The sequence below is a fragment of the Passer montanus genome, unplaced genomic scaffold (genome assembly GCF_014805655.1).
Source record: "Passer montanus isolate IOZ18808 unplaced genomic scaffold, ASM1480565v1 scaffold189, whole genome shotgun sequence".
Classification (NCBI taxonomy): Eukaryota; Metazoa; Chordata; class Aves; order Passeriformes; family Passeridae; genus Passer; species Passer montanus.
In genome coordinates, this window is record NW_024366381.1 from 146,821 (window position 1) to 173,180 (window position 26,360).

The following is a 26,360-nucleotide window of genomic DNA, read 5'->3' on the forward strand; positions in this document are numbered from 1 at the left end:
ACAAAGCATCACCAGTGAGTAATTGAAGTAATTCCTGATTTTCTACAGGACTCTGACTGGTTGCATTTACAAAATCCTCCCTACACACACAGGAGCACCCATGGATGAATTTTTGAAAGCTGTCTTTTGCTTCTGCTCCCAGAGGTGTGACCCTTGCAGAGCGTGGTTGATTTTTAAGGAGAAGTCTCTGTTCTTGTGCAGAGAGAAGTTATTCCAAAGGGCAGCTCCCCAGGGCTCCCAGGAGGTGCCTGTGGGAAGATGCTGGAGCCACTCACACATCCCTCACTTTCCTGGAGGTCGTGTGAAGCCGGAAAAAACCCCAGTCTCACTCCTAGTGGCTGGATTGCAGCCCCTGGATTCCCACAGCAGCCACTCAGGAGGGTTAGAGGCAGGGACTGACCCCAGCAGGCACGAGGAGAGGAGCGGGCAGTGCATGGGATGGGCAGCCCTCATCCAAAGGGTGGCCTGGAATCCTGCCCAGGAGCAGCTGCTGGCAGGCAGCTCCAGCCTGAAGGGCCAGCTTTGATCTGCAATTAAAGAGCAGAGAAAGAGAAAGTAAAACTTCACTTTTTTTTTCTTTTTTTTTTTTTTCCCCCTCAGCAGCAGGGACTTGTGCTTCCCGCCTGGCTGGCAGTGGGACACGGGGGTTGGGATGGAACGCTCCCATGGTCCCTGCTCTCATCATCCCACTGGGAAATAATTCCACCAAGAAAACTGCCCATCAAATATCCAACTGCAGATTTGATGGGCTGTGATGCCCTGGGAAGGCTGCCCTAGAGCAGAGGCTGGATGGAGTTCCAGAATAAAGCAGGGATTGATTCCAAGGATCTCCTGCATGGATCCACCTCGGGCAGCACCAGAGCCCAGCCAGGGCTGCCCCCAGGATGAACCCAAATGGCCCCAAAATGCACGAGCGCTGCCGGGGTCTCTCCCTGGGCTCAGCTCTGCTCCATGTGCACATTGCAGTTCAGTGTCCAGTTCCAGCTGCAGCCCCTGCAGTCCCACCCTGCTTGTTTTTCTCTCTGCAGCCCACGGGCTTTGTGCTCCTGGGCTGAGATTGGGATCATTTGTCCTTGGTGCCCAGCTGGAGCAGGAATTGTTTTGTGTCCCTGCTCTGTGCACAGAGCTCAGAACTACACACCATCAGAACCATGCCCTGATGTGGAGCCCAGCCCCACACACTAAAGCAGCACAGAATGTGAAAATATAAGAGCTAAAACCTGAGGTATCAGCTGCATTCAGCATTTTATTGGTGTGAGTGGGAATATCATCATTGAAAGTGGGATTTGGAGGGGTTGGAGATGCTCACCCATCATCCAACTTAATAACAAATGGCAAAATCCTCTTTTCCTGCGTGAACAGGAAGGAATTCTCAGCTGTGAGGGCAGTGAGGCACAGAGTGCCCAGAGCAGCTGTGGCTGCCCCTGGATCCCTGGAGGCGTCCAAAGCCAGATTGGACAGGGCTTGGAGCAGCCTGGGGTAGTGGAAGATGTCCTTGCCCATGGCAGGGAACTGGATGATCTTTAAGGTTCTTTCCAACCCAAACCATTCTGGGATTCTGGGATGGCTTCACTTGATTCCAGCCCAGTGGATGCTTTACAGCTGCTTCCTTCCAGCATTCTGCCTGTATTTTTTTCCATGTATCCCAGGAGCTCCAAGGGACTCCAGGCAGGCTCTGCTGCTGCTCTGTGGGCACGTGGGACAGGAAAAGCAAACAGCAAGATGAAACAGTGAGAGTTTTTTCCCAGGCCTCGGCGTTTTCTGCCCCAGCAATGCTCCTTCTCCTGGGGACACGACTTATGTTGGAGCTGCAGGGTGAGGGGAGATGCTGTGACAGCAGAAAAGCTCCCATCCTTCTCCTCCTCTCCTGGCTGTGAAGATTTGGGACCTCTGCTGCCCTCCAGCCTGAGAAGAGGAGCAGGGAAAATTCTGGTTGATGTTCATGGGAGCACAGAGAGAACAACTCAGTGCCAGAGCTGGGAGGAGGAAGCTCTGGGAGGAAACACTCCAAAATTCATGACCAATCCCTCCCTACCCACCCTGAGGCTGTGTAAGACAGAGAAATTCCCTTCAGGCTCTTTCATTTCCCCAGAGTCTGGTGGAGCCTCACACCCAGCTCCTGCCTCATAATCCATGTGAATTAGTCACCTGTTTTGGAAAACTGAGTCTGGGGAGCATCCTGTGCCCAGCTGTGGCATTTCCATGCCCACATTCCATCTTGTTTGGTCCCCAGCTCCCCTTCTTGCACAGGGTGAGGGTGGTGTGATCCTGAGGAGCTTGTGGAGCTGGGGGTGCAGAGAGTCCCATGAGGGTGATGAGCTGCTTCCCATCATCCCAAAAACAAGGAAGGTGACAGCCAGCCTTCCCTGCCTCAGCCTCCAGCCACCAAATGCAACCTGAGCCGAGGTGGCAGTGGCATTTGGGAGTGGCAGCATGCCAGCCCAGCCCTGCCCAGGGAAGGTGACACCGTCCCAGTGCCAAATGTGACCTTACCTTCTTTTTTTTTTTTTTCCCTCTCCAAACGCTCCCCGCTCCAGGACAGAACGTCCTCTGACTCCTGAAGTATTTGCAATATTTCCACGCCCTGCGTTGCCAAAAAGACTTCTATAAAAAGCCACTGTTTGTTGTTTTTTGGGGTTTTTTGTTGTTTTTGGGTTTTTTGCAAAACTGAAACCCTTTGGTGGACGATGTGCAGCGTTCCCAGGGCTCTGTGACAGGCACGTGGAGCTCCATCCCTGACCCAGTTGCTTTCCAGGAGGCAAAGCTGCCTGGAGTTTATGGAATCACAGAATATCCTGATTGGAAGGGACCCACAAAGATCATCAAGTCCAACTCCTGGCCCTGCACAGGACAGGAATCCCACCATCCCTGGCCACTGCAAACATCCTAAACTTTATTTTCTTCCGTCACACCCTGCTGGTAAATAAAGTAGTGTTTTCCCTAAAATCCTGGAGTCCTGGTAGATGCACATGAGCATGTCAGGGGGAATCTGGGGAGCAACAGCAACATTCAGGAGGAATTTCTTTATGGAAAGGGTGGTCAGGAAGGGGCTTCCCAGGGAGGTTTGGATTCCCCATCCCTGAGGGTGTCCAGGAAAGGAGTGGACATGGCACTCCGTGCTCTGGGCTGGGTGACAAGGTGGGGATGATTCACAGGTTGGACTCGATGACCCTGGATGTCTTTTCCAGCCTCAGTGACTCTGGGGATGCAGGCTGTGGATGCTCAGGAGCATCAGGAGGATGCTGGGGATGACGCTCACGGGGAGACGGCGGCGGTGCAACACCAGGGATGGATCTGCTGCCTTTCCCTGCCACGAGCAGAGAGCTTTGGCAGTGGCACAGCTATTTCTAAATATGTCCAGGGAATGGGTGTGGAAGGAAACCTTCCCATTTCGAGAGCAGGCCAAATTGCAACGTCCTCAGCTTTTTCAAGTGCAGGGCCCAAGCGTTCGCTGCCAGCTGCGGCGTTTTCCCCTTTTATTGCCTGCCCGTGCTCAGCTGTCAGACCAAACCCAGGAACTGGGCTCAGGGAAATAACCAGATTTAATTACAGGGTGTCTGAGATGGAGAAAAAAAATTCCTTTCCTCTCTCCCCCCCTGTCCCCACGCCAGTGGTGTGGAGGAGCATCAGGTTTTATGTCACCGTGTGAGTCAGTGAATTTTTTCATCCTTACTCTGCTGTTGACGGAGACCCTTTAAATAGAATTCCATCCTGAAGACATCAGGGCATGCTGGCCAAGCCTTCCTTGGAATTGCTTGGATTGCTCTTTATGGGCCGATGCAGAGGGAAGGGTGTGAGTGGATTGTTTTTCTCTTGTTTCTGGGATTAAGTTAATGGAGTTTAACTGGAGCTGCAGTTCAGCCACTTCAGGAGCAAGGCTTGTAGTGCTGCCTGTGCTCCAGGAGGCATCCAGATAACGGGAGCCTGGGGATTTCGTCCCACTTATGGAAAAAAACATCCGAACATTCAAGTGTTTGTTGACTCTGCCTCTCCAATGGCTCTTTTTATTGGCCTTGCAGTAATGCTTGGCTCCATCACTGCTCCCTGCATCCTCCTCCTCCTCCTTTTCCTTCTCCTCCTGGGTCTCTCTGTGCTGGTGGTGCCCAATTTCGGCTCTGGGAACCACTGGCACAAACATTCACACCCCTCCAAACCCCAGTGACCCCATTTTTGGGTGGTTTTGCACATCATTTCTCCCTTGGCAAATCCATAAGTCAACAGGCACTTGGATTTTCCACCCACAATTTGGGAAGGCTCCAGCAAAACCTCTGCCAGGGTCAGCCCCAGCTGATTCCACACCCATAGCACTCCTTGGGCATCTCCAGAGGCTTTGTGGGATGTCCTGAGAGAGCTGCAGGGCCCCAGGCAGTGAGTGGAGAGCTTGGCTTTTGCCCAGATAAATATTTAAGTTCCTGGGCATCTGAAGAACCCATAATAAAATGTACTGAATGTACAAACCCAGTAAACTGTGCTGGGGAGGTGAGGACCTGCTCCATCAGATACTGCCCAGTGTCCAACACAGCCACAGCCTTATCTCCAGACACTCCTCAGGTTGTGTAAGTTCCTTTTTTAGTTTATTTTTTTGGGTTTTTTTTCCTCTGGTCTGTTTTGCAGAACTTTATCTCGAGTGAATTTATGTTGCAGATAAAGTCGGATGCTTCATTCTGTAAACTTACACTGTGAAAAAACATCCACAGAGTTCACTCATTCCAAGGGAAAAAAAACCACCTTTATTTTTGGTTTAAAGTCTGAAATGGAAGAAAAATGAGATTTGAGGTCTCATTTCTCTGGGACTCATCAGAGTGATGCACAAAGGCTGTAATTTTATGAGTCACTGGTTGGAGGGAGCAGTGCTGGAGTGCAGAGAAATCCCCCTTCCCAGAGATATCCCCCTTCAAAACACATTTCCTGAAGGAGGGTGGCTGGATCAGCATTAAAGAGAGGATTTCCCCTCAGTGCTGTCTGTGCTGCAAGTAAATTTATGGAGTTTTTATGTTCAAGAATTAAGGAGGTGAACCAGCCCTCTGGCCTTTAGGGGAGCCAGAAATGGGGAAGGAAATTGGATGCCAGAAGCTTCTTTGCAACATTAATTTTCTTTCTACATCAAAAATTTCTTTGTGTCTCAGATTACTATCTGTATTTATGAGAACTGAATACTGAAAGCAGTGTGATTTCTCATAATTTCAGTTTTTGGGGATGTCAGTCCATACTCAGCCCTTCCAGTCAATGATGTCATGTTCTATATGTGGGTGATGTAAAAAAACCATAAATCTGATTTCTTGTGGGAATGGGAGCCTCTGGAAGTGTCCAAGGCCAGGTTGGACAGGGCTTGGGGCAATCTGGGATAGTGAAAGGTGTTCCTGCCATGGCAGGGGGTGGAATGGGATGAGCTTTAAGGTCCCTTCCAACCCAAACCCTTCTGGGATCCCCATCACAACACACCTTGGTGGGTAAGATGCAAGATTTACTTGGTGGATTTAGTGCAAAAGAGCATAAATTGGGAATTTTACACCCTGTAAAGAAGATTTATTCTTTTAATCAGTTTGCAGGGTGCAGATGGTGCTTTGTGAAGGAAGAGGGTTTAATCCCAGTTCTGGAGTTTGTCTTAAGTGGGAGATAAATGGGCACAGCTGGGCTGGGTGAGCTGTGCAGGGGCTGGATGAGAAATGAGGGATTACACTGGAAAAAAAGGCCAAGGATTTCCCTTCAGCCACAGACAGCAGGCACAGGCAGGATCTTGCAGGCAAATGGAAGAGAAGATGCTGCAGGCAGCAAAACAACTTCATGCCAGAGTTGGAAAAATTTCTCTTGGAGATTCAAAGCCACCTTTCTGATCATATTTTGAGCTCCAAAACTCTTCCTTCCAGGCTCAGGCCTTTCTCTCTCCTTCCCACAGAATCCCAGAATGGTTTGGTTGGAAAAGATCTCAAAGCCCATCCCATCCCACCCCTGCCATGGCAGGGACACCTTCCACCATCCCAGGCTGCTCCAAGCCCTGTCCAACCTGGCCTGGGACACTTCCAGGGATCCAGGGGCAGCCACAGCTGCTCTGGGCACCCTGTGCCAGGGCCTGCCCACCCTCCCAGCCAGGAATTCCTTCCCAAAATCCCATCTAAACCTCCAGATTGAAACCATTCCCTCAGCTGCCCTGGTGGGTTTGTGAAGCCCTGGAGCCCGTGGATGGCTGCAGCAGGGAGGAATTTGCTGCTCATCCATAGGATCCCTGCTGGCATCCCTGGGATGTGCTGCTGCTCCTCCCCCTGCAGCCATGTGCTGCTTCCAAGCAGCTGCCCAAAACTTGCCCTGGATCCTTTCTATCCCCGCTGGGAGCATCAGGAACAACTGAGGGGCTATAAAAAGTCTCTTTGCTATCAGATGGTCAAGCCCTGGGATGATTCCAGGATTGCTTCCAGAATCCCAGCCTGGCCCGGAGCCTCCTCCTGGCCTCCCTGAGTGCTTCCAGCTGAGAGTTGCTAATGCACCATAAATAAACCTCAGAGCCTCAACCTTGCTCCAAAATACCAGGGGAACTCCTCGATTTAGGCTGTGCTGCCTCTTGTCCCCTGCATGTGACCCCGGTTGTCCCAGCAGATTCCTGCTCCATGAGGTAAGCTGGCTGGGATAAATGGGAATGCATGGAGCTGCCTCTGGGTATTTATTGCTAGAAATGGTCAAAAAGTTGGGCAGGGAAACTGGAGGGGTGGGTGGTGGAGGCAGGGATGGGGTTTAGTGGGATGATGTGTGTGGAGTGGTAATAAATCAGGGTTAAATTCAAGCTGAAATTAGAAAAAGCTTCTATATAAAAAGGAATAAAATATATGAATAATACAGGAATAAATATCTCTAAATACAGAAATAAAACTAAATTATAAGTTCAAAAATATTGTATATAAAATATAAATATATTAAAATCTATATATCTTATAGAGATTTAAAATCCCTATAGATATCTAAATCTATATATTTTTAGCCTGGAAATGTTCAAGGGCAGATGGGACAAGACTTGGAGCAACCTGGGATAGTGGAAGGTGTCCCTGCCCATGGCAGGGGGTAGAACAAGATGGACTTTAAGGTTCCATCCAATCCAAACCATTCTGGGATTCAATGATATGACTGAAATAGATTAATATAAATATATAAATGAAAGTAAAGCTTAAAATAAATGATGCTTTCTAAAAATAAATAGATGTCAATATATATACACAGTATTTATACATAGAAATACAGCGTGTAAGTAACTACAAGAATATAAATTAAACTTAAATTAAAGCTAGATGATGGTTTGGGATGGGACACCTACAATATAAAAGACACTTAAATCCAGAAGTGTGTAGCCTCTGGATTCAGGAATGCCAGGGTTAGTGGGATCCACCCCTGCAAATCCCCTGGATGGGGCAGTTCCCAGTGTGCCATTTCCCAGCCTGTTTGCAGGAAGGAGTGATGCTGGTGAGGGTGGGCAGTGTGGGGCTGTGTCCTGCCCAGGTCACGTGCTGGGGACCAAATTCCAGTGTTAATTATAATCCTGGGAGTGCTCAGGGAGCTCCCACTGCTGCCAGCACGTGGTGAGATCCCAGCCCTGTAGCTTCTCCTGGCTGGGATAATGGCTGATTGTGTCCTTCAGCATTCCTTGGGTGGGAAAACCCAGCCTGGCTGCAGCCAGCTCCTGCTCCTGATCCCTGCTGCAGCAGGGATGGGACCAGGGCTGCTTTCCACAGGGCATTCCAAAGGGAAAGCTCTGCAGCTGAGCATGTTGGGGTGATAGGTGCAAAAAACAGAGCAAAAACAGCACAGGAGCTTCAGCATGGACAGCCAGCTGCAGAGGAGACTCCAGAGCTCCTTCCAGGCTCAGGCATGTCCAGAATCCCCACGGAATCATCAGAGAATCACAGGATGGTTTGGATTGGAAAGGACCTTAAATCCCATCCCATTCCACCCCTGCCATGGTAGGGACACCTTCCACCATTCCAGCTTGCTCCAAACCCCATCCAGCCTGGCCTGGGACACTTCCAGGGATCCAGAGGCAGCCACAGCAAATCTGGAAATTCCATCCCAGCCCCTCCCCACCTTCCCAGGCAGGAATTCCCAATCTCCCACCCATCCCTGCCCTCTGGCAGTGGGAGCCATTCCCTGGCTCCTGTCCCTCCATGCCTTGTCCCCAGTCCCTCTGCAGCTCTCCTGGAGCCCCTTCAGGCCCTGCCAGGAGCTCTGAGCTCTCCCTGGAGCCTTCTCCTCTCCAGCTGAGCATTCCCAGCTCTCCCAGCCTGTATTTTCCCAATCCAAGCTGTATTTCAGAGCTCTCCAAAGCTTTCACCACTGCACTTGGATGGCTCCATGCCCAGGTGAATCCTTTTCCAGGTCAGCTCCACACAGTGACCAAGCCCAGGGACTCCTGGTGCTGCTCCAGGCCCTCAGTGGTTTCAGTGGTACAAAGGACAGTGGGCTCTGCCTTCCCAGGAAACTCCTTCCCACCTGGAATTGAGTGCAGCAGACCCAAAGTGCTGCCTTGGTGGGAAATAAAAATTCCCTTTTTCCTTGCTTCCCATATTCCCATGGCTCAAATCACAACCACAATGGGATACTCCTCATTTTAAATGGGTTTTGCATTGTTCAGGTTGGTCCCAGGCAGGAAAATGGGAGAGGTTTGCTTTGAAAAGGAAACACTTTGGCCAAAATCTCTTTAAAAAGTGGGTAAATTATAGGCTTTAAACTTTCCAGTCTGATGTGTAAATAAATGGGTTAACTCTTGGATTGCTCCTGTGGAAGTGAGAGGGTCTGGCCTGTTACCTGCATGGCTAAGTAGGGATTTGTGTGCTGATTCCTATTTCTATTTCTCTTTATATTTTTTCCTATTTCTATAATTTCTATTTATATTATTATATATTATTGTGTACTATTATAATATGATATATTATTTCTAATTTTATTAATGTGGGGGGGTTATTATTTTTTATTATCTGTATTTAATGTATGAAGGTGTTACTAGGCTTTGTCACAGTGCTCACATTTACATTTGAGTTGACTGTACCTGGGAAATTCCACATTTTCTCCAAATGTTATGTTACCTTTCCAGCCAAGGACACTACTTCTTTCCAACAGGCTTGCAGGGAAAATGTCCTCAACTTGATTTTTAACCATTACAGGAAATTCATCCAAGGGAGATACTGGGCATTGCTGGATGTTGTTCCTAATGGAAGGATGTTCTTCTTTTCCCCCTTTTTTCCCCCCTTTTTTTCCCCTTTTTTCCCATCCTGCCTGGGAGCAAGTGATCCATTTTCCCCTGCAGACATCAGGCATCCAGAAGAACTCTCCCTTTTGAGGAAACCCAGAGATCCATCAAAGAAAAAAAAGAAGAAATTGGACGATCAATGTGAAGATGACACCTTCGAGCTGGAGGGGCCCCTGATCACACCAGGGTCGGGTGAGCTGGCAAAAAAAAATGGGAGCAGGGGAAAAAAACTGGCACAGCAGCGTGGGGCTGATGGAATTCCTGAGGGTCTGTGCCAGAAACAGACCCCAGATCCATGGCACAAGTCCTGGCGGGCTGCAGCACTCGGTCGCACGGATGCATGTCTGGGGCTGGAGCTGTCACGCATTTTTGGGAGCAGAGCAACCCCCAGGCTTCACAGAACAGTCCAGAGCCCAAGTGTTGGCCACTTGAGCACTCAGATGGTGTTGCTGAGAGCTTTTCTTACCCTGTTAAGAAAGGAGTTAAATGGAAAATCGTTGCTAATGTCTACATTCCTGGCGTGGTTTAGGCTGTGCCACCGTTCTGCTCTGTATTTGCAGCCCAGCAAGGGCAGAGTTTTATAATTGCTTTAGTGTTGCCTTACATGAATGATGGAGCTGTGGATTGTGATGCTAAAAAAATCCTTTTATTGCTGGAGGCTGGTTGGCCAGTGTGGATTCCAGATCCAGAGCAGGACTGGGAAGGGAATTTCTGGTGGAGTAACATCCCTGATGAGGTAACATCCCTGATGGAGTTGCCACAGGCAGCAAATTGATGTAGGTGTTTGCAAGCAGAGGGGGTTTTTCATCTTTTTTCCATGGCTGCTGGAAGTCCGGTGTCTGAAGGCAAATGGCAGGAGTTTAAACCATAATTTTGGCCAAGTGGGAGCACTAGTCCCAAATGGATTTGTGGAGAAAGCCACAGTGGTGAGCAGGAGAGACGCGTCTGGCTGCCAGAGCTCTCAGGTTTAAATCCAGCAATCCAAGGGCAGCAGGGCAGCTTTAATTAAAAAAACTACCTTGGAATTGTAAAGTTGTGTAAATTGATGTTAAATCAGCTGCAGGGAAGGTCATGGAGTGTGGTTGGTGCCAGTGGTGGCACAGGGCTTGCAGAAAAGAAGGTTTTGGCTGCGCAGGGTGATGTGCACCACGGGCCTGGAACAAGGAAAAATAATCCTCCTTCTGCTCTGATCCCACTCTTTCTCCTCTCTTAAAATTAAAAATACTTCTGGGCTTGTCCTCTTCCACTCCTGGCTCAGAGAATTTGGGCAAGGCTCCAGTCAATTTTCATTTCCATTTGGCACTTTCATCTTGAAAGTCCATTCTGAGCCTTTCCAACAGCCAGTGTTCACAGAGAGTATCTCTGTTAGATTAATAGGAAAGACTTGGCCTTCTTTGGGGGAAGTGTATGCAAAAGCTGGGCTTTATTTTAATTATTTATGGCTCTTCCAGTGAGTCACTTGGCTGGTTCTGCTCTCCTTGTGAATGAAATCACTCACAGCAGGTTGAATTCCTGCCTGTTCAGGTGCCATTTGATAAAAGTCGTGGGTTTCATCTGAATAAATCATTTCTAGCGTTGTTCCAACATCAGTTTGTGTGCTGAAAGCTTCTGGAAAACTAATTAATAATTCAAGAGGTGCTGATTTCAATGTCTTGGGAGTGTTTTGTCACCGAGTACCCCCAAACCTGGCAGTGAAACCATTTAAATCCCAGTGGGCAGAGTTGTCAATACACCCACAGGATGTGTTGCCCAACAGTTTCCATTAGAAGACCTGTAGTCACTTGTTTATATAAATTAGCCAAATTTGTTGCTATTTCTGCAGGAACTTTCCATGACACTGCCTGCCTGGGGCAAATTTTTTAAGGGAAGCTTCTTCTGAGATGTTTCAGGTGTTTGGAGAAAGAGATGAGAAGAAAAGTGCAGGGGAAGCTTTGCTCTGATGGAGCAGACACTCAGTCAAGGAATGTGGGGGATATTCATGGAACAAACTTCCCCAAAATTTGGGGCAAAAAGTGGGATTTTTTTGTTGTTGTTCCAGTTTTTGCTCAGCTTTGTGTGCCCAGGCCATGTAAAGAGTGAAGCTTCAGTGAGGGTGGATGGGGAGGAGGGAAGATCTCTTTTGGGAAGTGGTTTGTGGCTGGTTTTTGTTGGAGTTCTGTGCTCCAGTGCTGTAGCAATCCATGGGGACAGCACCTTTCTGCTGCTTTTATAGTCACAGAATAGCTCAAGTTGGAAGGGACTCTCAGGATCGTGGAGTTCCAGCCCCCAAAGTAAAAGTACCTGGTCTAAAAACCTGAAAATCATCCCTGGCCTTTTCCTTGCAAATGAAGGTGGATTTTTCCATCCCTTGACATCCCTGCTGCTGTTTTGCTCGTGCCTGGTTTGCTGGATCTGTCTTGGTGACAGGTCCCCATGGTGCTTACAGGTCCCCAGATGATTGATCCAGACTGGGATGCCAGCAAAACAAGCAGGAGCATTAAAAGCATCCTTGTTTGGTGGTTTTTTCACTTACATTTTCCACCCTGCCAGGCAGTGTAGAATCAGGTTTGTAATTATTTGGAGTTTCCTAGCCATGATGTTGGCTGTCACTGACGTTGATGCTGCTGATTCACACCGTTCGTCCTGCTCCTTGAGACGTCCATTGTAAAAACTGAGGGTTCAGAAAGGTTTTTCCATTGGTTTGGTCTTGGACTTTTCCAGTCCAGCTCAGTTTTCTGTCATTCCTTGGCCATGAGAGTGTGAGGATGGTTTGGAGCCAGGAGCTGGAGCGTGGCCCAAGGTGGTGGCTCGGGGCAGCAGCAGGAGGTGGCACAGAAGGTTTTGTTTGTGGCATCTCAACTCTTCAACACCCTGAGCAGAGCTCTGGGAGGGAGAGCTTGGGTCCATTGAATCGCAGGCTCATGATTTAGGAAGGACACAGCCCCTTCCCAAAAATCCAGTGTGGTGTTGGACCTTCTGGTTCTGGTGGGCAGATTTGTGCCCAGGTGATGCTGGGTGGGCTCCTGGCCCGATGTGTGCACACAGGGGAATTCCTGGCATTAGGAGATGGTGGTTGAGCCTCCCTTATTCTGAAAATCTGGATTTTAGATAAAAATTCAGTGTTCCTGTGAGGTGAAGAGAGGCTGTTTCATTGGATGATTTGAGATGGAAGGGACTTAAAAGGACTTAAAGCACTTCTCATTCCACCCCCTGCCAAGGGCAGGGACAGCTTCCAGAGACCAGATTGTCCAAGCCCCATCCAAGCTCTCCTGGAACAGGTCCAGGGATGGGACAGCCACAACCTCTCTGTTAAGCTCTCAGCTTTTTTAAGCTATGAGACACTGAGCTGGATTTGGGTTTTTTTCTCTTCAGATTAATAATTTTTAAATGTTTGGGTGTTTTTATGTCTGCTTTGAGTCGGTACGAGCTGTGAAGCTTCAAAAGGCCTGGGAGTAACATTTGCTTTGGGATCAGTCTGGCACCACATCGCACCACTCAGCACATTAATCCTGATTTTGTGTGGCCACCTCAGCAAGCTTTTCCATCCGGGAATGCCACATTTCCATGCCCAGCTGTCCTCGTAACGTGAATAAAATAACGGGAAGTCACTTCAGTTGCTTTGCTGCCACCAGCGCTGCTGCAAACGCTCCATTAGGGTGGTGCAACCTCACCTGTGCTGTTCTGCCCTCTTCCAAAAACGCCCATTTTTGGCTTCTGTCCTTCTCCTGCTCTCCGGGTGACTTTCTCTCGCCTTCTCACTTCCCTCCTTTCTTTCCCTCTCTATAGGCACCGATATTCTTTACATCGGCCCCGTCAAAGGTGAGCTCCACCTCAAATAGGACTTTTGCCCTCTGCCTCTGGTCTCTTTGGCTGCAATCCTTAGTTTATTTTCCTGCTCCTCTAAAACTTTTGACTTCCAAAATCTTTAAGCAACAGGTAATACCGGTAAGTCGGGGGCCACTCTTGTCCCAGATGCCACAGAAACTCAGGGGGCAGGAGCTTCCCGGTGTGGGAGACCTGAGTCTTTTCCCATCCTTTGGGCTGGAACGAGTTTTCCATCAGTTTTGCTCTCGGAGAAGAGCCGAGAGAGAGAAGAGGGACAGGTTTTCACGGGAGAACAAGCAGCGCAGCGTTTTCCCATTGTGAAAAGATGAGGAGGGAAAGTTTTCCATCCGCCGGCTCCAGGTTTGCGCGGAGCCGGCGTGGCCGGGAGCAGGCAGGGCTTGGCCCTAAGGCTAATTCCCGGCTTTTATTCCCCTCGCTGGTAGGAAATATCTATTCAAGCCCAGGACTCTATAGCAAAACGATGACGCCGACCTACGACGCCCACGACGGCAGCCCCCTGTCCCCCACGTCCGCCTGGTTCGGCGACAGCGCCCTGTCCGAGGGCAACCCGGGAATCCTGGCCGTGAGCCAGCCCGTCACCTCCCCGGAGTCCTTAGCCAAAATGTACAAGCCCCAGACGCTGCTCGATAAGGCCAAAATCAACCAAGGGTGAGTTCAGGAGCTGAGGATTTGGGTTGGTTTGTTTTTTTTTTTCTGGTTTTTTAATTGTGTTCTCGAGAGCGTCGTGGCGACTCCGCCGGAGCGTTCCGTGTGCATTATCCCGTGTTGGCAATCCACAGGTGGCTGGACTCGTCCCGATCCCTCATGGAGCAGGAGGTGAAGGAAAACGAGGCTTTGCTACTCCGGTTCAAGTACTACAGCTTTTTTGACCTGAATCCAAAGGTACAGAGCTCCTTGTTCTGTTCTCATTTTGAAATTTCCATCCATTGGAGCGAAGGGTGCTTGATCTCTAACGTGCTGTTGTGTTGGTAAATCTCCCAAAGACCGTGGAAGTTTAAAACTGGTTGTGGAGGCATCAAACCCAGGATTTGTGCTCCATTATACCAGGGTTTTTAGGTGTTGCTAGAGGTCGTTAACGAGTTCTTAAAGCCACTTTCTGTCAGTGGCTGAGGATTTTCAGTCTCGGATCAAAGTCTTGTGTTGAGACAAGAGATCATAGAGTAGTTTGGGTTGCAATGGGCCTTAAAGACCATTTCATTCCAACCCCCTGCCGTGGGGAGGGACAGTTTCAGTAGGTGGGGTGGTTTGTGTCTTGCTGGGCTCCTGGTTTTCCGAGCATCCCGCGTTTCTGTGCCGCAGTACGACGCGATCAGGATCAACCAGCTGTACGAGCAGTCCAAGTGGGCAATCCTGCTGGAGGAGATTGAGTGCACGGAGGAGGAGATGATGATGTTTGCAGCACTGCAGGTGAGACACAGCCCCAGACGCCCCTGGGTTGGGTTAGACTTGGTTTTGTTCTCAGACTTCTCTGCTCATTAATCTGATAAACGAAATTTTGGAATCCCAAAATGGTTTGAGTTGGAAGGAACCACAAAGCTCATCCAGTTCCAACCCCCTTCTACTATCCCAGGGTGCTCCAGCCTGGTCTTGGACACTTCCAGGGATCCAAGGGCAACCACAGCTTCTCTGAGCAACCTGTGCCAGGGTCTCACCACCCTCACAGCCATGAATTCCTTCCCAACATCCCATCTAAACCATCCATTCTTCAGTTTAAAGTCATGTTTGAAGCCTCACCTTGTCTCTGGTGGGAGCTTGGCCTTCTCATGCTGGTAGAAGTTGGGTCATTTCCCATCTTCAGATCCTCAGAGTTTATGAGATAATTTAAATATTTGCCACTGATTATCCCTCAAGAAAAAGAACTTGACCTGCTTTTACCAAACATGTTTATATCTCTCTTAACTTCTAGTTTTGTCCTTTTTAACCCATCCCATACGAACCCGGGGTTACTGAACTGTGCCTCTCTGGCTCTCTGCCCCCAAACCAGCTGGGGATAATCTGTGGCTTTCCCAGAACTATTTATTTATCTGGTTTCTGAAATGCTCTGTGTGATTTGGCATAAATGCTCCACCTGCTATTCACTTCCATGAGAGGGATGGCAGGCATTTGTTCCGTGTGGTCTGGCACACCTTGGAGCTGTAGGATGCAGAAATAACCCCCTCAGGAGCAGGGCTGCCTGCTCCAAGGGCCCCTCCCAGGAAAAAAAGAGAGGAAAGCAGAAATATAATGACTCAGTTTACATCCAAGTGCTCCAGAGTGGGTTGGGCACGGTTCTTCCTGTGAGATTTTATGGATGTTTTGGTTTTCTGGGGTGAAAACAGATGCAAAGACATAGAATCCTACAATGGTTTGGGTTGGAATGGGCTTTAAAGGTCATCTTGTTCCACCCCTGCCATGGGCAGGGACACTTCCACTATCCCAGGTTGTTCCAGCCCCATCCAACTTGGCCTTGGACACTCCCAGGAATGGGGGATCTTACAAATATCCATAAACACCTGGTGGGAGGCAGGAAAGGGGGTGGACAGAGGTGCCCAGTGGCAGGAGCAGAGGCCATGGACACAGCATGGAACACAGGAGGATCCCTCTGCCCATCAGGCAGCATCTTCATACCAGGAGGGTGACTGAGCACTGGCACAGTTTGCCCAGAGAGGCTGTGGAGTGTCCATCCCTGGAGTTACTCCGAAGCCAGGTGGATGTGGCGCTGGACAACAGCTCCAGGTGGCCCTGCTGGAGCAGGGAGTGGGACCAGGTGAACTCCAGAGGTCCCCTCCAGCCTCAGCCTGGTGGAAAGAGCAGCTCTGCCCTGTGGGGTCCAGAGATCTCCCTCAGGATCAGTGCCTGGAGACTCCTTGGACTGGAAACATCCAGGATGGTCCCTCCTGACCCAGCAAACCCCCCAGTGTTTGCTGCCCTCTGCTCCTGGTGTCCCACTCTGGTTTCCACTCCGCTTCCCAAGCATGGTGTCCATGTCACCATGATCCCCTGGGATCCTGGGGTCACAGGAACACCCAGGTGTGACCCTGGCCTTCCTTTCCAGTACCACATCAACAAGCTGTCCATCATGTCCTCGGAAAACCACCTGAACCACAGTGACAAGGACGTGGACGAGGTGGACGCCGCGCTCTCGGACCTGGAAATCACCTTGGAAGGAGGCAAGACGTCAACAATCCTGGTAAGGGCTGCAGGGAATTTTTCCAGGCATCCAAACTCATTCATTTCCTTTTTTTACTTCTAATTCTGATGAGAAAGTTGCCCACACCCCAGTAATATTTTCTTTAAAATATTCTTTAGACACCAAAGGATAGTTCTGGAATGAGGGAACCCCGGGCAGCATCTGGAAAAGTCCTGGAGGAGCCAGGATCTTTCTAGTCCTGCACCAGGCCACCCTCCTGATGAAATAATGGAAAACTAAATGGAAATTAAGTTGTTTTTTGCTCTCACTACTGACTTTCCCAAATAACTGAGTTTTCCACGTTGAGGTTCCTCTTCCACTGTTTCTAATTCACGTTTTACAGCACCTAAAGCAGCTGCTGGATTTTCAGAACTAATTTAGGCTTATGAAACCCTATTTTTATTAGACTGGATTTTAGCCTAGGTCTCTATTTCAGAGCATTTGGGTTTTTTTTTTCTTGATGTGCCGTTTTAACACTGGTTTTCCACCTTTAAAAATATAAAACCTGAAAATTAAAGTGCATTAAAAGGACTCAGTCCTGTCAGCTTTGGCCCAGCACAGCTTTTCCAGGCATTTTGCACATTTAAACCATCTCTTTCCAACCCTAAAATCTGAAATTTTCCACTTTTACACTTCATATAATTTTTTAAGTGTTTATGACGGATCTTTTTGAAGCTACATCCATCCTTAGATGCTTTATTGGCATTAACAACAGCAGAGCTTTGCAGTATGAACCAGAAATAACAACAAATTTTTATCACCAAGACATATTTTCTAATTCCTTTTGCAAAACCAGATTTGAAACACATCACTGAGGAACAGTCCCTGCCAGACAGGAGTGAAGAGGACAATGATTCATCCAAAAAAACCCATCCCTTTCCGTAGGGCTTTGGAGCAGGAGCCATTTCCAGATGCATTCGAGTAATTGAATACGGATAATGGGCAATTACTGGATTGTTTGTTTAGATTCTGCATTTTTTTCCCTGTGGTATCTGTAAACAGTTTCTCATTGCAGACTGAAAGTAAACTGTCCTGCTACTGGAAGCTCCTGGAGCAATCCTCCCTGTCCCTGCCCCTTGAATTTATTTTTTTTTACTTCCAGCTCCTGGGAATTGCCAGTGCCACCCTGATGCAACAAAGGGAATTTAAACTCAATATTTTCAACATTTTGGAGGAGGGAAAAAAAAATCTTTCTAGGCTTAGAAATCCCAGTTAGCTCTCTGCAGAGCTGCCTCTTCCCCTTTTGTTTGGAGCATCAGGAATAACTGAAGGGAGGAGAAAATTCCCTGTGCAGACTCTGCTGCCATGACCGCCGGTGACCCCGCGGCTGGGAATTGGCTCCGGCAGCAGCAGGAATTCCTCAAAGGAAAATCAAACCTTGTCCTCTGCTTGCAGAGCAGCAGAGCTGGGCCCTGCATTTTGCACTGCTGGCTTCTCCTGGGAAGTGGCTGGGGCTTCCTCAGGAGCAGTTTCACAGCCCCTGAGCCCTGATGGGGCTCCTGGTTCCCTCCCCTGTGCCACATCCCTTCCCTCCGGATCCCACTGCTCTGAGTGATTGGGATAATCTTTGATTTCCAGGGTGACATCACTTCCATCCCAGAGCTCGCTGACTACATTAAAGTCTTCAAGTAAGTGCTGATGGGAAGAGCTGCTTGTGGAACTGGTAATGCCTGTGAATAATTAATGGTCCTGCCTCTTAATTTCCTTTTTTTTTATTTTCTCCTGGCGTTACAATATTCAAAATATTCAATACTTTAAGTTGATTGGTTCTTAAATACAAAATTCAAGGTGTTTTCCTACTCTGGTGCATCCTATAGCCAGCAGTGTGTGCTTGGATGTTTCTTAAACACATTTAATGCCCAGGAGAGAACAAACCATCCTAAAATGAGGAGTGAAACCTAAAAACCTCCCTCAAAGACTTCTCCTGGGCTGCAGGAGGCTGGGGGAATTCTATCCAGCCAGGATCCTGCTCTCTCCATGCCAAAAGGAGCAGGTTAAGTTGACTCTGCCCCTCTCCCAGCTTGCTCAGGATTTAGGGGTTTTTTTTAGCTTGCTTTGACTTGGTTGGTGGTTCATGGAAACCGGGAGCGGCAGCGTCTGGACTTGGAGGAACAATTTTGGCAGCCACCACCATCTTTTGCAATTTATTGCCTGCTGCAGTGAAAGTTCTGGAAGCTGGAAACACTGATGGGATTTCACAGCAGAGCTGCAGGAGAGTGGTGGGGGGGAAAAAAAGCTGCAGACAGTGAAGTAGCTCTGGAACAAACCTTTATTTTATGAATAGTTTGGTTCTGGAGCCAGAACCTGGCACTCTCTGCTCTGAAAACCCCTTCTCCCTCTCCAGAGGTGAATTAATGAGGTCTCTGCCTCTGTCTGGGCTTGTGGTCTGGCTTCATTGGGATGAAGTTTCAAGGCTGTGCCCAGCCCCTCAGTGGGTGTTTTTTCCCTCCCTTGAACAAACAAACAAACAAAAAACTTGTTCTTTCCCTTGATCTGCTGATTTGCCAATCAAATTAGGCACCACTCCGGGAGCTAATTGCCTGCAAATTGGAGCATCAGGGGATGGAGCAGCCAGGAGCTGCTGGTTCCTCACTCAGTGCAAGGCCTAAGCCCTGGGGTTGGGGTTTGAGGCTGTCAGATTGAACACAGAATTCTGTTTGCTCCTAAAAATGGGGCTCAGGTGGTATTTTAGTGCCAGTGTGAATGGTGCAATGTTTGGAGCTGTCCCAGCTCTGGATGTGCCTCTTGTCACACTTCAGCTGGGGAGGAGAAGTGGGGGAGCAGTGCCTGTCCCTTGTATTCCATACATTTAACTGCTGTAAATGTGCCCCAGCGTGTGCCTGGTGTGGCTGTAGAGATTTGGAATGGTTCTCTCTCTCCTACCAGCCAGGTTACTGCCATTGCCAGCTAAAATCATAGAATTCCAGAGTGTTTGGGGTTGGGATGGACTGTAAAGATCATCCTGCTCCAACCCCCTGCCATGGCAGGGACACCTTCCACTATCCCAGGCTGCTCCAAGCCCCATCCAGCCTGGCCTTGGGCACTGCCAGGGATCCAGGGGCAGCCACAGCTGCTCTGGGCACCCTGTGCCAGGGCCTGCCCACCCTCACAGGGAAGGATTTCTTCTTAATATCCCATCTGAAATACTCTCACCAGCTGTTTCTGAGATGAAAACACAAGAAGTGCATGAAAGGCTGCAGATCCAGCCTTAGAGTAAGGTTTAGGAATCAGGGAAGGTTAAAATATTCCAATACCTGGGGCTCTGTAAAGGCCCTGGGCTCATGTTGGGATGAGTTCAGGGTGCTTCACTTTGCAGGGCCACCATTTCTCCTGCAGAATCGAGCAAAATCCGTGTTTTCTGTAGAAAATAAGGGAACTTTTTGTGCTGTGGAGTGTTTAAAAAGAAAACAAGGAGTGCGCTCAGGCGTGTGCGTGACTGACACGTCCTTGGAAGTGCTGCTTCCCCCCAGAGCCTGAGCAGAGTGGTTCCAGTTTCATGTGGTGGCTGGAGAGGTAGATTTTGCAGTGGTTCATGGACTCCTCTGTTTTTGTAGCACAGTCTTCAGCTCCCCCCTCTTTGCCCCAAATTATCTCCTTGGGATTGAACAGTCCAAATTTGGAATTGGAGCTCAACTGCTTGATCCAGCAGTGCAGGAATGGCTGAGCCCCCAGGCAGGAGTGGGAATAACACAGGCTGCTGACAGCAGCTTGCCAGGGCTGAAATTCTGAGGAAACACTGAGGTTTCCTGGGGAGCAGCTTGTTTTAGGAGCTCAGACCAAGTGAGATGTCCCTCCACGTGTCCTGCAGGCCCAAGAAGCTGACGTTGAAAGGCTACAAACCCTACTGGTGCACCTTCAAAGATACCTCCATCTCCTGCTACAAAAGCAAAGAGGAATCCAACGGGACTCCTGCTCACCAGATGAACCTGAGAGGTAAGAGAAGCACAAGGCTGGGCTAAGAGAAGCTGCTTTTTATTCCAGGAATACGCTGCTCCTCCTGCATCTTGTTTTCCCACTGCTTTATCGCCTCGGAATTCCATCTCAGGGGTGGGTAAAAGTGTGTAAAGGAATGAGGTGGTTGGGTTTGATATTGTGGCACAGACTTGGAGTTCCAAACAGTGGCTACATGGGATCCCATGGGGAAGCACCACCAGCCCCCCAATACCTTGGGAAGAGAGCTTGGAGAACCACGGAATTATTTGGGTTGGAGGGGACCTTCCAGACCTTGTTCCAACCTTCCACCTGCCCTTCTCCTTTCTGTCAGTTCTCCAAAGGATTGCACTGACTCCCATGGCAGAAACTGGAAAGAACAGACCATTTTCTTCCTCTGCTGCCTTTATTTCTCCTCCTCTCCCTGCTGCTGGTTGGGAGCAGCCTCCCTCCAGAGCTGAAATTCCTGTGGTGGCTGCCTGTCCTTGTGTCAAGTGAAATATTCCTGCTCCAGCAGCTGCAGAGCTGCAGTGAGCTCGTGTGTTCTCCCCGTGGATGCAGGAGCAGGGGGGATGCCAGGTGACCTCAGGCTGCTGTGGCAGCAGGTCCTGGCCCCCAGGACCTTTCTGGGGGCTTTTGACAAATCTGCTGTGATGGCACTTTCAGAAATCTGGGAGGCAGCGTTGGCGCGGCGCCCGCGCTGCCGTGGCTGGGTCGGTTCATCACCCCTGTGTTTACACAACCACTTGGAATTCTCTCCAGGCACCAGGGGTGGGATGCTCACAGCCAAATCATGGAAGCCCTGAATGGTTTGGGTTGGAAGGGGCTTTAAAACCCATCCAGTTCCACCTCGTTCCCACAGGCAGGGACACTTCCACTAAACTGGGATGGTCCAAGCCCCACCCAGCCTGGCCTGAAACACTTCATGGCATCCCATCATTCATCAATAACATGGAGGGGTTTCAGGGTGACAGTCAACACCCGTCCAGTCACCTTTCCCTATCCTTTCATGAAGATTTTGGGGTGTTTGCCAGCCACTGGATCCATTTCTGATTCCAGACAGGATCCAAGAGTTCTGTGGGTGTGTGTTCGCTTCAGCTTTATTACTTTCAGATCAGGTCTTGCTTTCCCCCCCATTTTCCTGACACTTGTAAAAAGGGACATCTGACAGGTTTTTTTGTGTGCTGTGTGGTGTTCATCCCATCAGAGGTGTGGGACAAACTTTTGGCAGCACTGAGATGCCACTGGAGACCCTTGGGTCAGGGAGCTTTGCTCTTTCTTTTCCTATTTTCGCTTTCTTTGCCACTTTTTAAATCATAGTTCCTCACTCCCCTGCTAAACACCATCTCCCTCACTGCAGGATGTGAAGTTACCCCTGATGTGAACATCTCTGGTCAGAAGTTCAACATCAAACTCCTGATTCCAGTGGCAGAGGGGATGAACGAGATTTGGCTGCGCTGCGACAACGTAAGTTCACCTCTTGGACTGACCACATCCTCAGCCTTTCCCCACCATCCTGCTCAAGGGCTGTTCTTTAAAAAAGAAATAGAAAATGCTCTCACCTGTCTGATCTCAGCATTCCAAATATGCTGCAAGTCACCTGTGAGTTCAGAGCAGAAAATCAACTTTGGCTTTGTCGTGTGGTTTTTGGCCAAATGTTGGTTGGGTTTTTGCCTGTCTTTGTGCATGCTGGAGCCTCCTGAGGCTGGGAGGGGAATGAGGTCTCCATGGGGTGCTTTTTGAGGGGTCTGGTGGTCCCCCCATGGCTGTGACAGACACATGTCCCTGTTTTGGGGGGCAGGAGACGCAGTACGCCAGCTGGATGGCCGCCTGCCGCCTGGCCTCCAAGGGCAAGACCATGGCCGACAGCTCCTACGGCATGGAAGTGCAGAACATCCTGTCCTTCCTGAAAATGCAGCATCTGAACCCAGACCCGCAGCTGATCCCAGAGCAGATCAACACCGACATCAACCCCGAGTGCCTGGTGTCTCCTCGCTACCTGAAGAAGTACAAGAACAAGCAGGTGGGTGCTGCTGTTGGCCTGGGTTGGGCTGGTGTTTAACACGGCGTGGTTTGGATGTTTTGGATGTCCTCACTCACTGGGGTGCACGTGGGTACTAAAATGAGCTGGGACTGATGGGTGTGGTTTGGATCCAGCACCTGGGGATGGCACCCAGCACCGGGGTTCTGCCACGAGCTGCGTGAAGTGCACGGACACGGCGGGGAACCTTCGATTGGAAATGCATTTGAAATTGGTTGATGTTTATTTTAAACACATTCTGGGAATGGTTTGGCCCCTGCTGATAATGGTTTGGCTCCAGCTGCCCCATCTCTGCCCGGTGCTGGGGTTAAAACCCCTTCCCCTGCATAGAATCCATGGAGAAATCCCCGGGATCAGCGGAGTTGCAGTTGCTTGCAGTGCTTTATCCACACTTGGCTGTAACACGGTTTGCATATTTCTCTCTTTGCTTTTCCACTGCTTCCAAATGCCAGTCCTTGGAACATTGCTTCGGTTTTGAGTTGCTGTGACTCGTGCTTGAACTCCATCCGCGCTCCATCCGATCCCTGCCTGACAGGGCTGAACTGTTCCGCACTGGGAATAAATGCAGGGTTCTCTCATAGAGAATTATATGTCAGAACAGCAGCAAAAATAAGGAAAGCATTGCTCCGTGGCCTTTTGGTGACTTAAATCCTTCAGGCTGCTGGCTGGGGCTGGATATGATTTCTCCAAGCCCAGAAGAAGGCTGCAAGTCAGAGAAGCCGGAAAAATATAACTTTTTATTGGCACAGCATGATGATTTCCTGGCAGTGGAGTTATATTTTATATAGCCCTTATTATTCTCCTGAATAAGCCTTTATATCCCCTTGGATGGAGGAGAGGCTGCATAAATATACTATTTTAACATACATTATAGATAGATATATTTGTATTTATAAAATACTTTCTAGGTTTCCGGTAAAACAGAGCCACCTGGAAAAATATTAGCTTGGAAAACTTGCTTACTGTGCAGGTATCCTGGTTATAAAAATAAAATCCATGGAATCGTGGGGATGGGCATGATGGGGATGATCCCAGTCAAGATGTGGCCATGGTGTGGACACCACAGCCCTCATAGGCATCAGCTAAGCTGTGGATTTAGGATTTTCCTCGGTGGCCAGAGGCAAAGCTTGGAGCAGCAGAGGATGTTTGCTGAGAGGAATGAGGGATGGAGGCTGCAGGAATGTCAGGAATTTGACCACAAGGGTCCTTCTGAGGCACAGGGAAGGAGGAGGAGAAGGAGGAGGAGGAGGCTGTGCAGCCAACAGGAGTTGCTGGAATGGGAATTGGCTCTGGATTTATGGAGGCTCTTGAGTCCTCACCAGCCCCAGACCCACTGTGGTGATGTTTGTCTCCACGTGCAGCAGCGTAGGGTTGGCAGGCTGGGATTGGAAGCACCAAATCCTAAATGAAAATGTAAAAAACTGACCCAAAATAGGGATTTTCAGAGCTCCCAAGTGCCCTGCCAGAGTTTGGTGTCAGAGCCAGCTGGGGCAGACACGTCTCTGAGAACACAGCTGATGTTCCTTTCATCTGCTTTTTATCCCAAGCAGCATCCCAATCATTTCTCCACATATCCCAAACAGAAGGATCTGCTGAGCTCAGAGCGAGCTCCTGAGCTTCCTCTTGAGCTTCCCCAGCCAGAGAGTGGCCTGGAGTTTGTGCAGAGATGTGGAGAGGAAAGTGAGGCCATGAACCCACCTCTGAACTGGCAGCTTCACCCTCCCCTTCACCCCCCAGCAGGACCATGGAATCACAGAATATCCTAAGTGGAAAGGGACACACAAGGATCAGAGTCCAGACCCCCAACAATCCCACCCTGGGCATCCCTGGCAGTGTTGTCCAAAGGCTCCTGGAGCTCTGGCAGCCTTGGGGCTGTGCCCATTCCCTGGGGAGCCTGGCCAGTGCCCAGCACCCTCTGGGGGAGAAACCTTTTCCTGAAATCCATCCCAAACCATCTCAGGACCAAAACCATCTCTCCACAACGCCAGGACCCAGCTGGGATCACTCCAGTGCTCCAGCAGGCCCGGCATGAGCGGCGAATCTCTGCTCGCTTGTCCCTGCTCACATTCCCTTCATCTGCTTTTCCACCTCAGGAATTGTGCATGTGGTTTGTTTTGGTTTTTTTTTTTTTTTGTTTTGGTTTTTTTTTTTTTGCTTGAACTTTGGTTTGCAGTTAATTTACACTTTTTCTTTGCTTTGTTGCCATATTTCTGATTGCTTTTTTTTCTTTCTGCCTCCTTTTCTTTTTTTTTATTTTTTCATTTCGCCTTGCCATCTTCAGCCAGGCTATGTAAGAGACTTGGTAAGTGACAGCAACAATAAAATTAAGATAAACTTAAAATAAACTTAATCTAGAACCCCTTTGGTTTAGAGAGCAGCGGTGAAAGCACTAACAAAGCCTGCACCCTCCCCGTGACACTTGGGCCCTGGTAGGTTTTTATAACAGTCCCCAGTGATTTATGGGGTAAAACCGGAAACCCTACACCACAAATTTGCCTTGCTGTTCGCTCACATCCTTAAAGTTCCCGAGAGCATGAGTGGCTCTTTGCCTCCAGACAGCTCTGATCTATATTTGCTTTCCTGTATCTGGAGATGGGAAGCTGCACGTGGGCTCTGAGCAGTCAGAGCTGAAATAAAGCCTCAGGGGAGGAATTATTGATTATCCGCGCTCGGATCCGCGGCGGCTCCCCAGCCGCTCCCCTGCGTGTGGCAGCGGAGGTGGCACTGAGCTCCCCTGTCCCCTGACCCCGCTGTGTCTCGCCGCCCACAGATCACGGCGCGCATCCTGGAGGCTCACCAGAACGTGGCCCAGATGAGCCTCATCGAGGCCAAGATGCGCTTTATCCAAGCCTGGCAGTCGCTGCCGGAGTTCGGCATCACGCACTTCAACGCGAGGTGGGTGGGGCTGCGGGGCTGGGCTGGAGGAGTTTCCTTCATGGATGCAGGGAGTGGGTTAAATACCCTGGAATCATCATGGAATGGGTTGGGTTGAGTTGGGTTGGGTTGGTTTGGGTGGCATTGGATTGGGTTGGGTTGTGTTGGATTGGGTTGAGTTGGATTGGATTGGGTTGGGTTGGTTTGGGTGGCGTTGGATTGGGTTGGGTTGTGTTGGATTGGGTTGAGTTGGGCCACCTTGGATTGGGTTGGGTTGAGTTGGATTGGATTGGGTTGGGTTGTGTTGGATTGGGTTGAGTTGGATTGGGTTGTGTTGTGTTGGATTGGGTTGTGTTGTGTTGGGCCGTGTTGGGTTGGGTTGAGTTGGATTGGATTTGGTTGGGTTGGTTTGGGTTGGGATGCATTGGATTGGATTGGGTTGCATTGGGTTGGGTTGGGCCACATTGGATTGGGTTGGGTTGAGTTGGATTGGATTGGGCCACCTTGGATTGGGTTGGGTTGGGCTACCTTGGGTTGGGTTGAGTTGGATTGGATTGAGTTGGGTTGGTTTGGGTTGCATTGGGTTGGGTTGAATTGTCTTGAGTTGCCTTGGGTTGCGTTGGGTTGCCTTAGATTGGGTTTCCTTGGGATGCCTTGGCTTGGGTTGGCTTGGGTTGGCTAAGGTTGGGTCAGAAGGGACCTCAAAGTTCATCTCATTCCAACCCCCTGCCATGGGCAAGGACATCCCTGTGCCCATCCTTGGCTGGGGAAGTCGCACTGCAGCTGACATTAGAAACATGAGCTGCTCTGATTTATAACAGCTGTTTACCAAGTAAACTCAGCTGCTGGGTTTGTGTGTCTCACTTGTTTTTCTCAATCCCTCTGCCAGGTTCCAGGGTGGGAAGAAGGATGAGCTGATCGGCATCGCCTACAACCGGCTGATCCGCATGGACGCCAGCACGGGCGACGCCGTCAAGACCTGGCGCTTCAGCAACATGAAACAGTGGAATGTCAACTGGGAGATCAAAATGGTGAGATGTGTCTGACACCTCGTGCTCTCCCCTGCTCCTGCCAGTGAGACAGGAACCACTCCAGGAGTCCTGGAATCCCAAATGGGTTGGGTTGGAAGGGACCTTAGAGCTCAACTTGTTCCCATGTCCCTGCCATGCGTCTTCCACTGTCCCAGGTTGCTCCAAACCCCATCCAGCCTGGCCTTGGGCAGTGCCAGGGATCCAGGGGCAGTCACAGCTTCTCTGGGCATGCTCACCACCCTCCCAGTGAGGAATTCCCAATTC

At 49.6% G+C, this 26,360-nt stretch overlaps 1 protein-coding gene across 5 annotated transcripts in view; it reads left to right on the forward strand.

Annotated features, from left to right (window-relative positions):
- FERMT2 (FERM domain containing kindlin 2) overlaps nucleotides 1–26,360 on the forward strand; it is a 50,568-nt gene that overhangs the window by 21,437 nt on the left and 2,771 nt on the right. For 2 of the 5 annotated variants that reach the window (XR_005627158.1, XM_039705898.1), the window contains exons 4-16: nucleotides 9,284–9,418; nucleotides 12,992–13,024; nucleotides 13,474–13,699; nucleotides 13,831–13,933; nucleotides 14,351–14,458; nucleotides 16,086–16,220; nucleotides 17,799–17,848; nucleotides 20,029–20,153; nucleotides 21,511–21,617; nucleotides 21,952–22,173; nucleotides 24,473–24,493; nucleotides 24,962–25,086; nucleotides 25,955–26,096. Coding sequence is in view for 4 of the 5 variants with exons in the window: in XM_039705898.1 (XP_039561832.1) it covers nucleotides 9,284–9,418; nucleotides 12,992–13,024; nucleotides 13,474–13,699; nucleotides 13,831–13,933; nucleotides 14,351–14,458; nucleotides 16,086–16,220; nucleotides 17,799–17,848; nucleotides 20,029–20,153; nucleotides 21,511–21,617; nucleotides 21,952–22,173; nucleotides 24,473–24,493; nucleotides 24,962–25,086; nucleotides 25,955–26,096 (1,532 nt within the window). In the remaining variant the exon portion in view is untranslated. The remainder of the gene's footprint in view (nucleotides 1–9,283; nucleotides 9,419–12,991; nucleotides 13,025–13,473; nucleotides 13,700–13,830; nucleotides 13,934–14,350; nucleotides 14,459–16,085; nucleotides 16,221–17,798; nucleotides 17,849–20,028; nucleotides 20,154–21,510; nucleotides 21,618–21,951; nucleotides 22,174–24,472; nucleotides 24,494–24,961; nucleotides 25,087–25,954; nucleotides 26,097–26,360) is intronic. The other 3 variants (XM_039705899.1, XM_039705900.1, XM_039705902.1) reach the window with 3 other exon arrangements.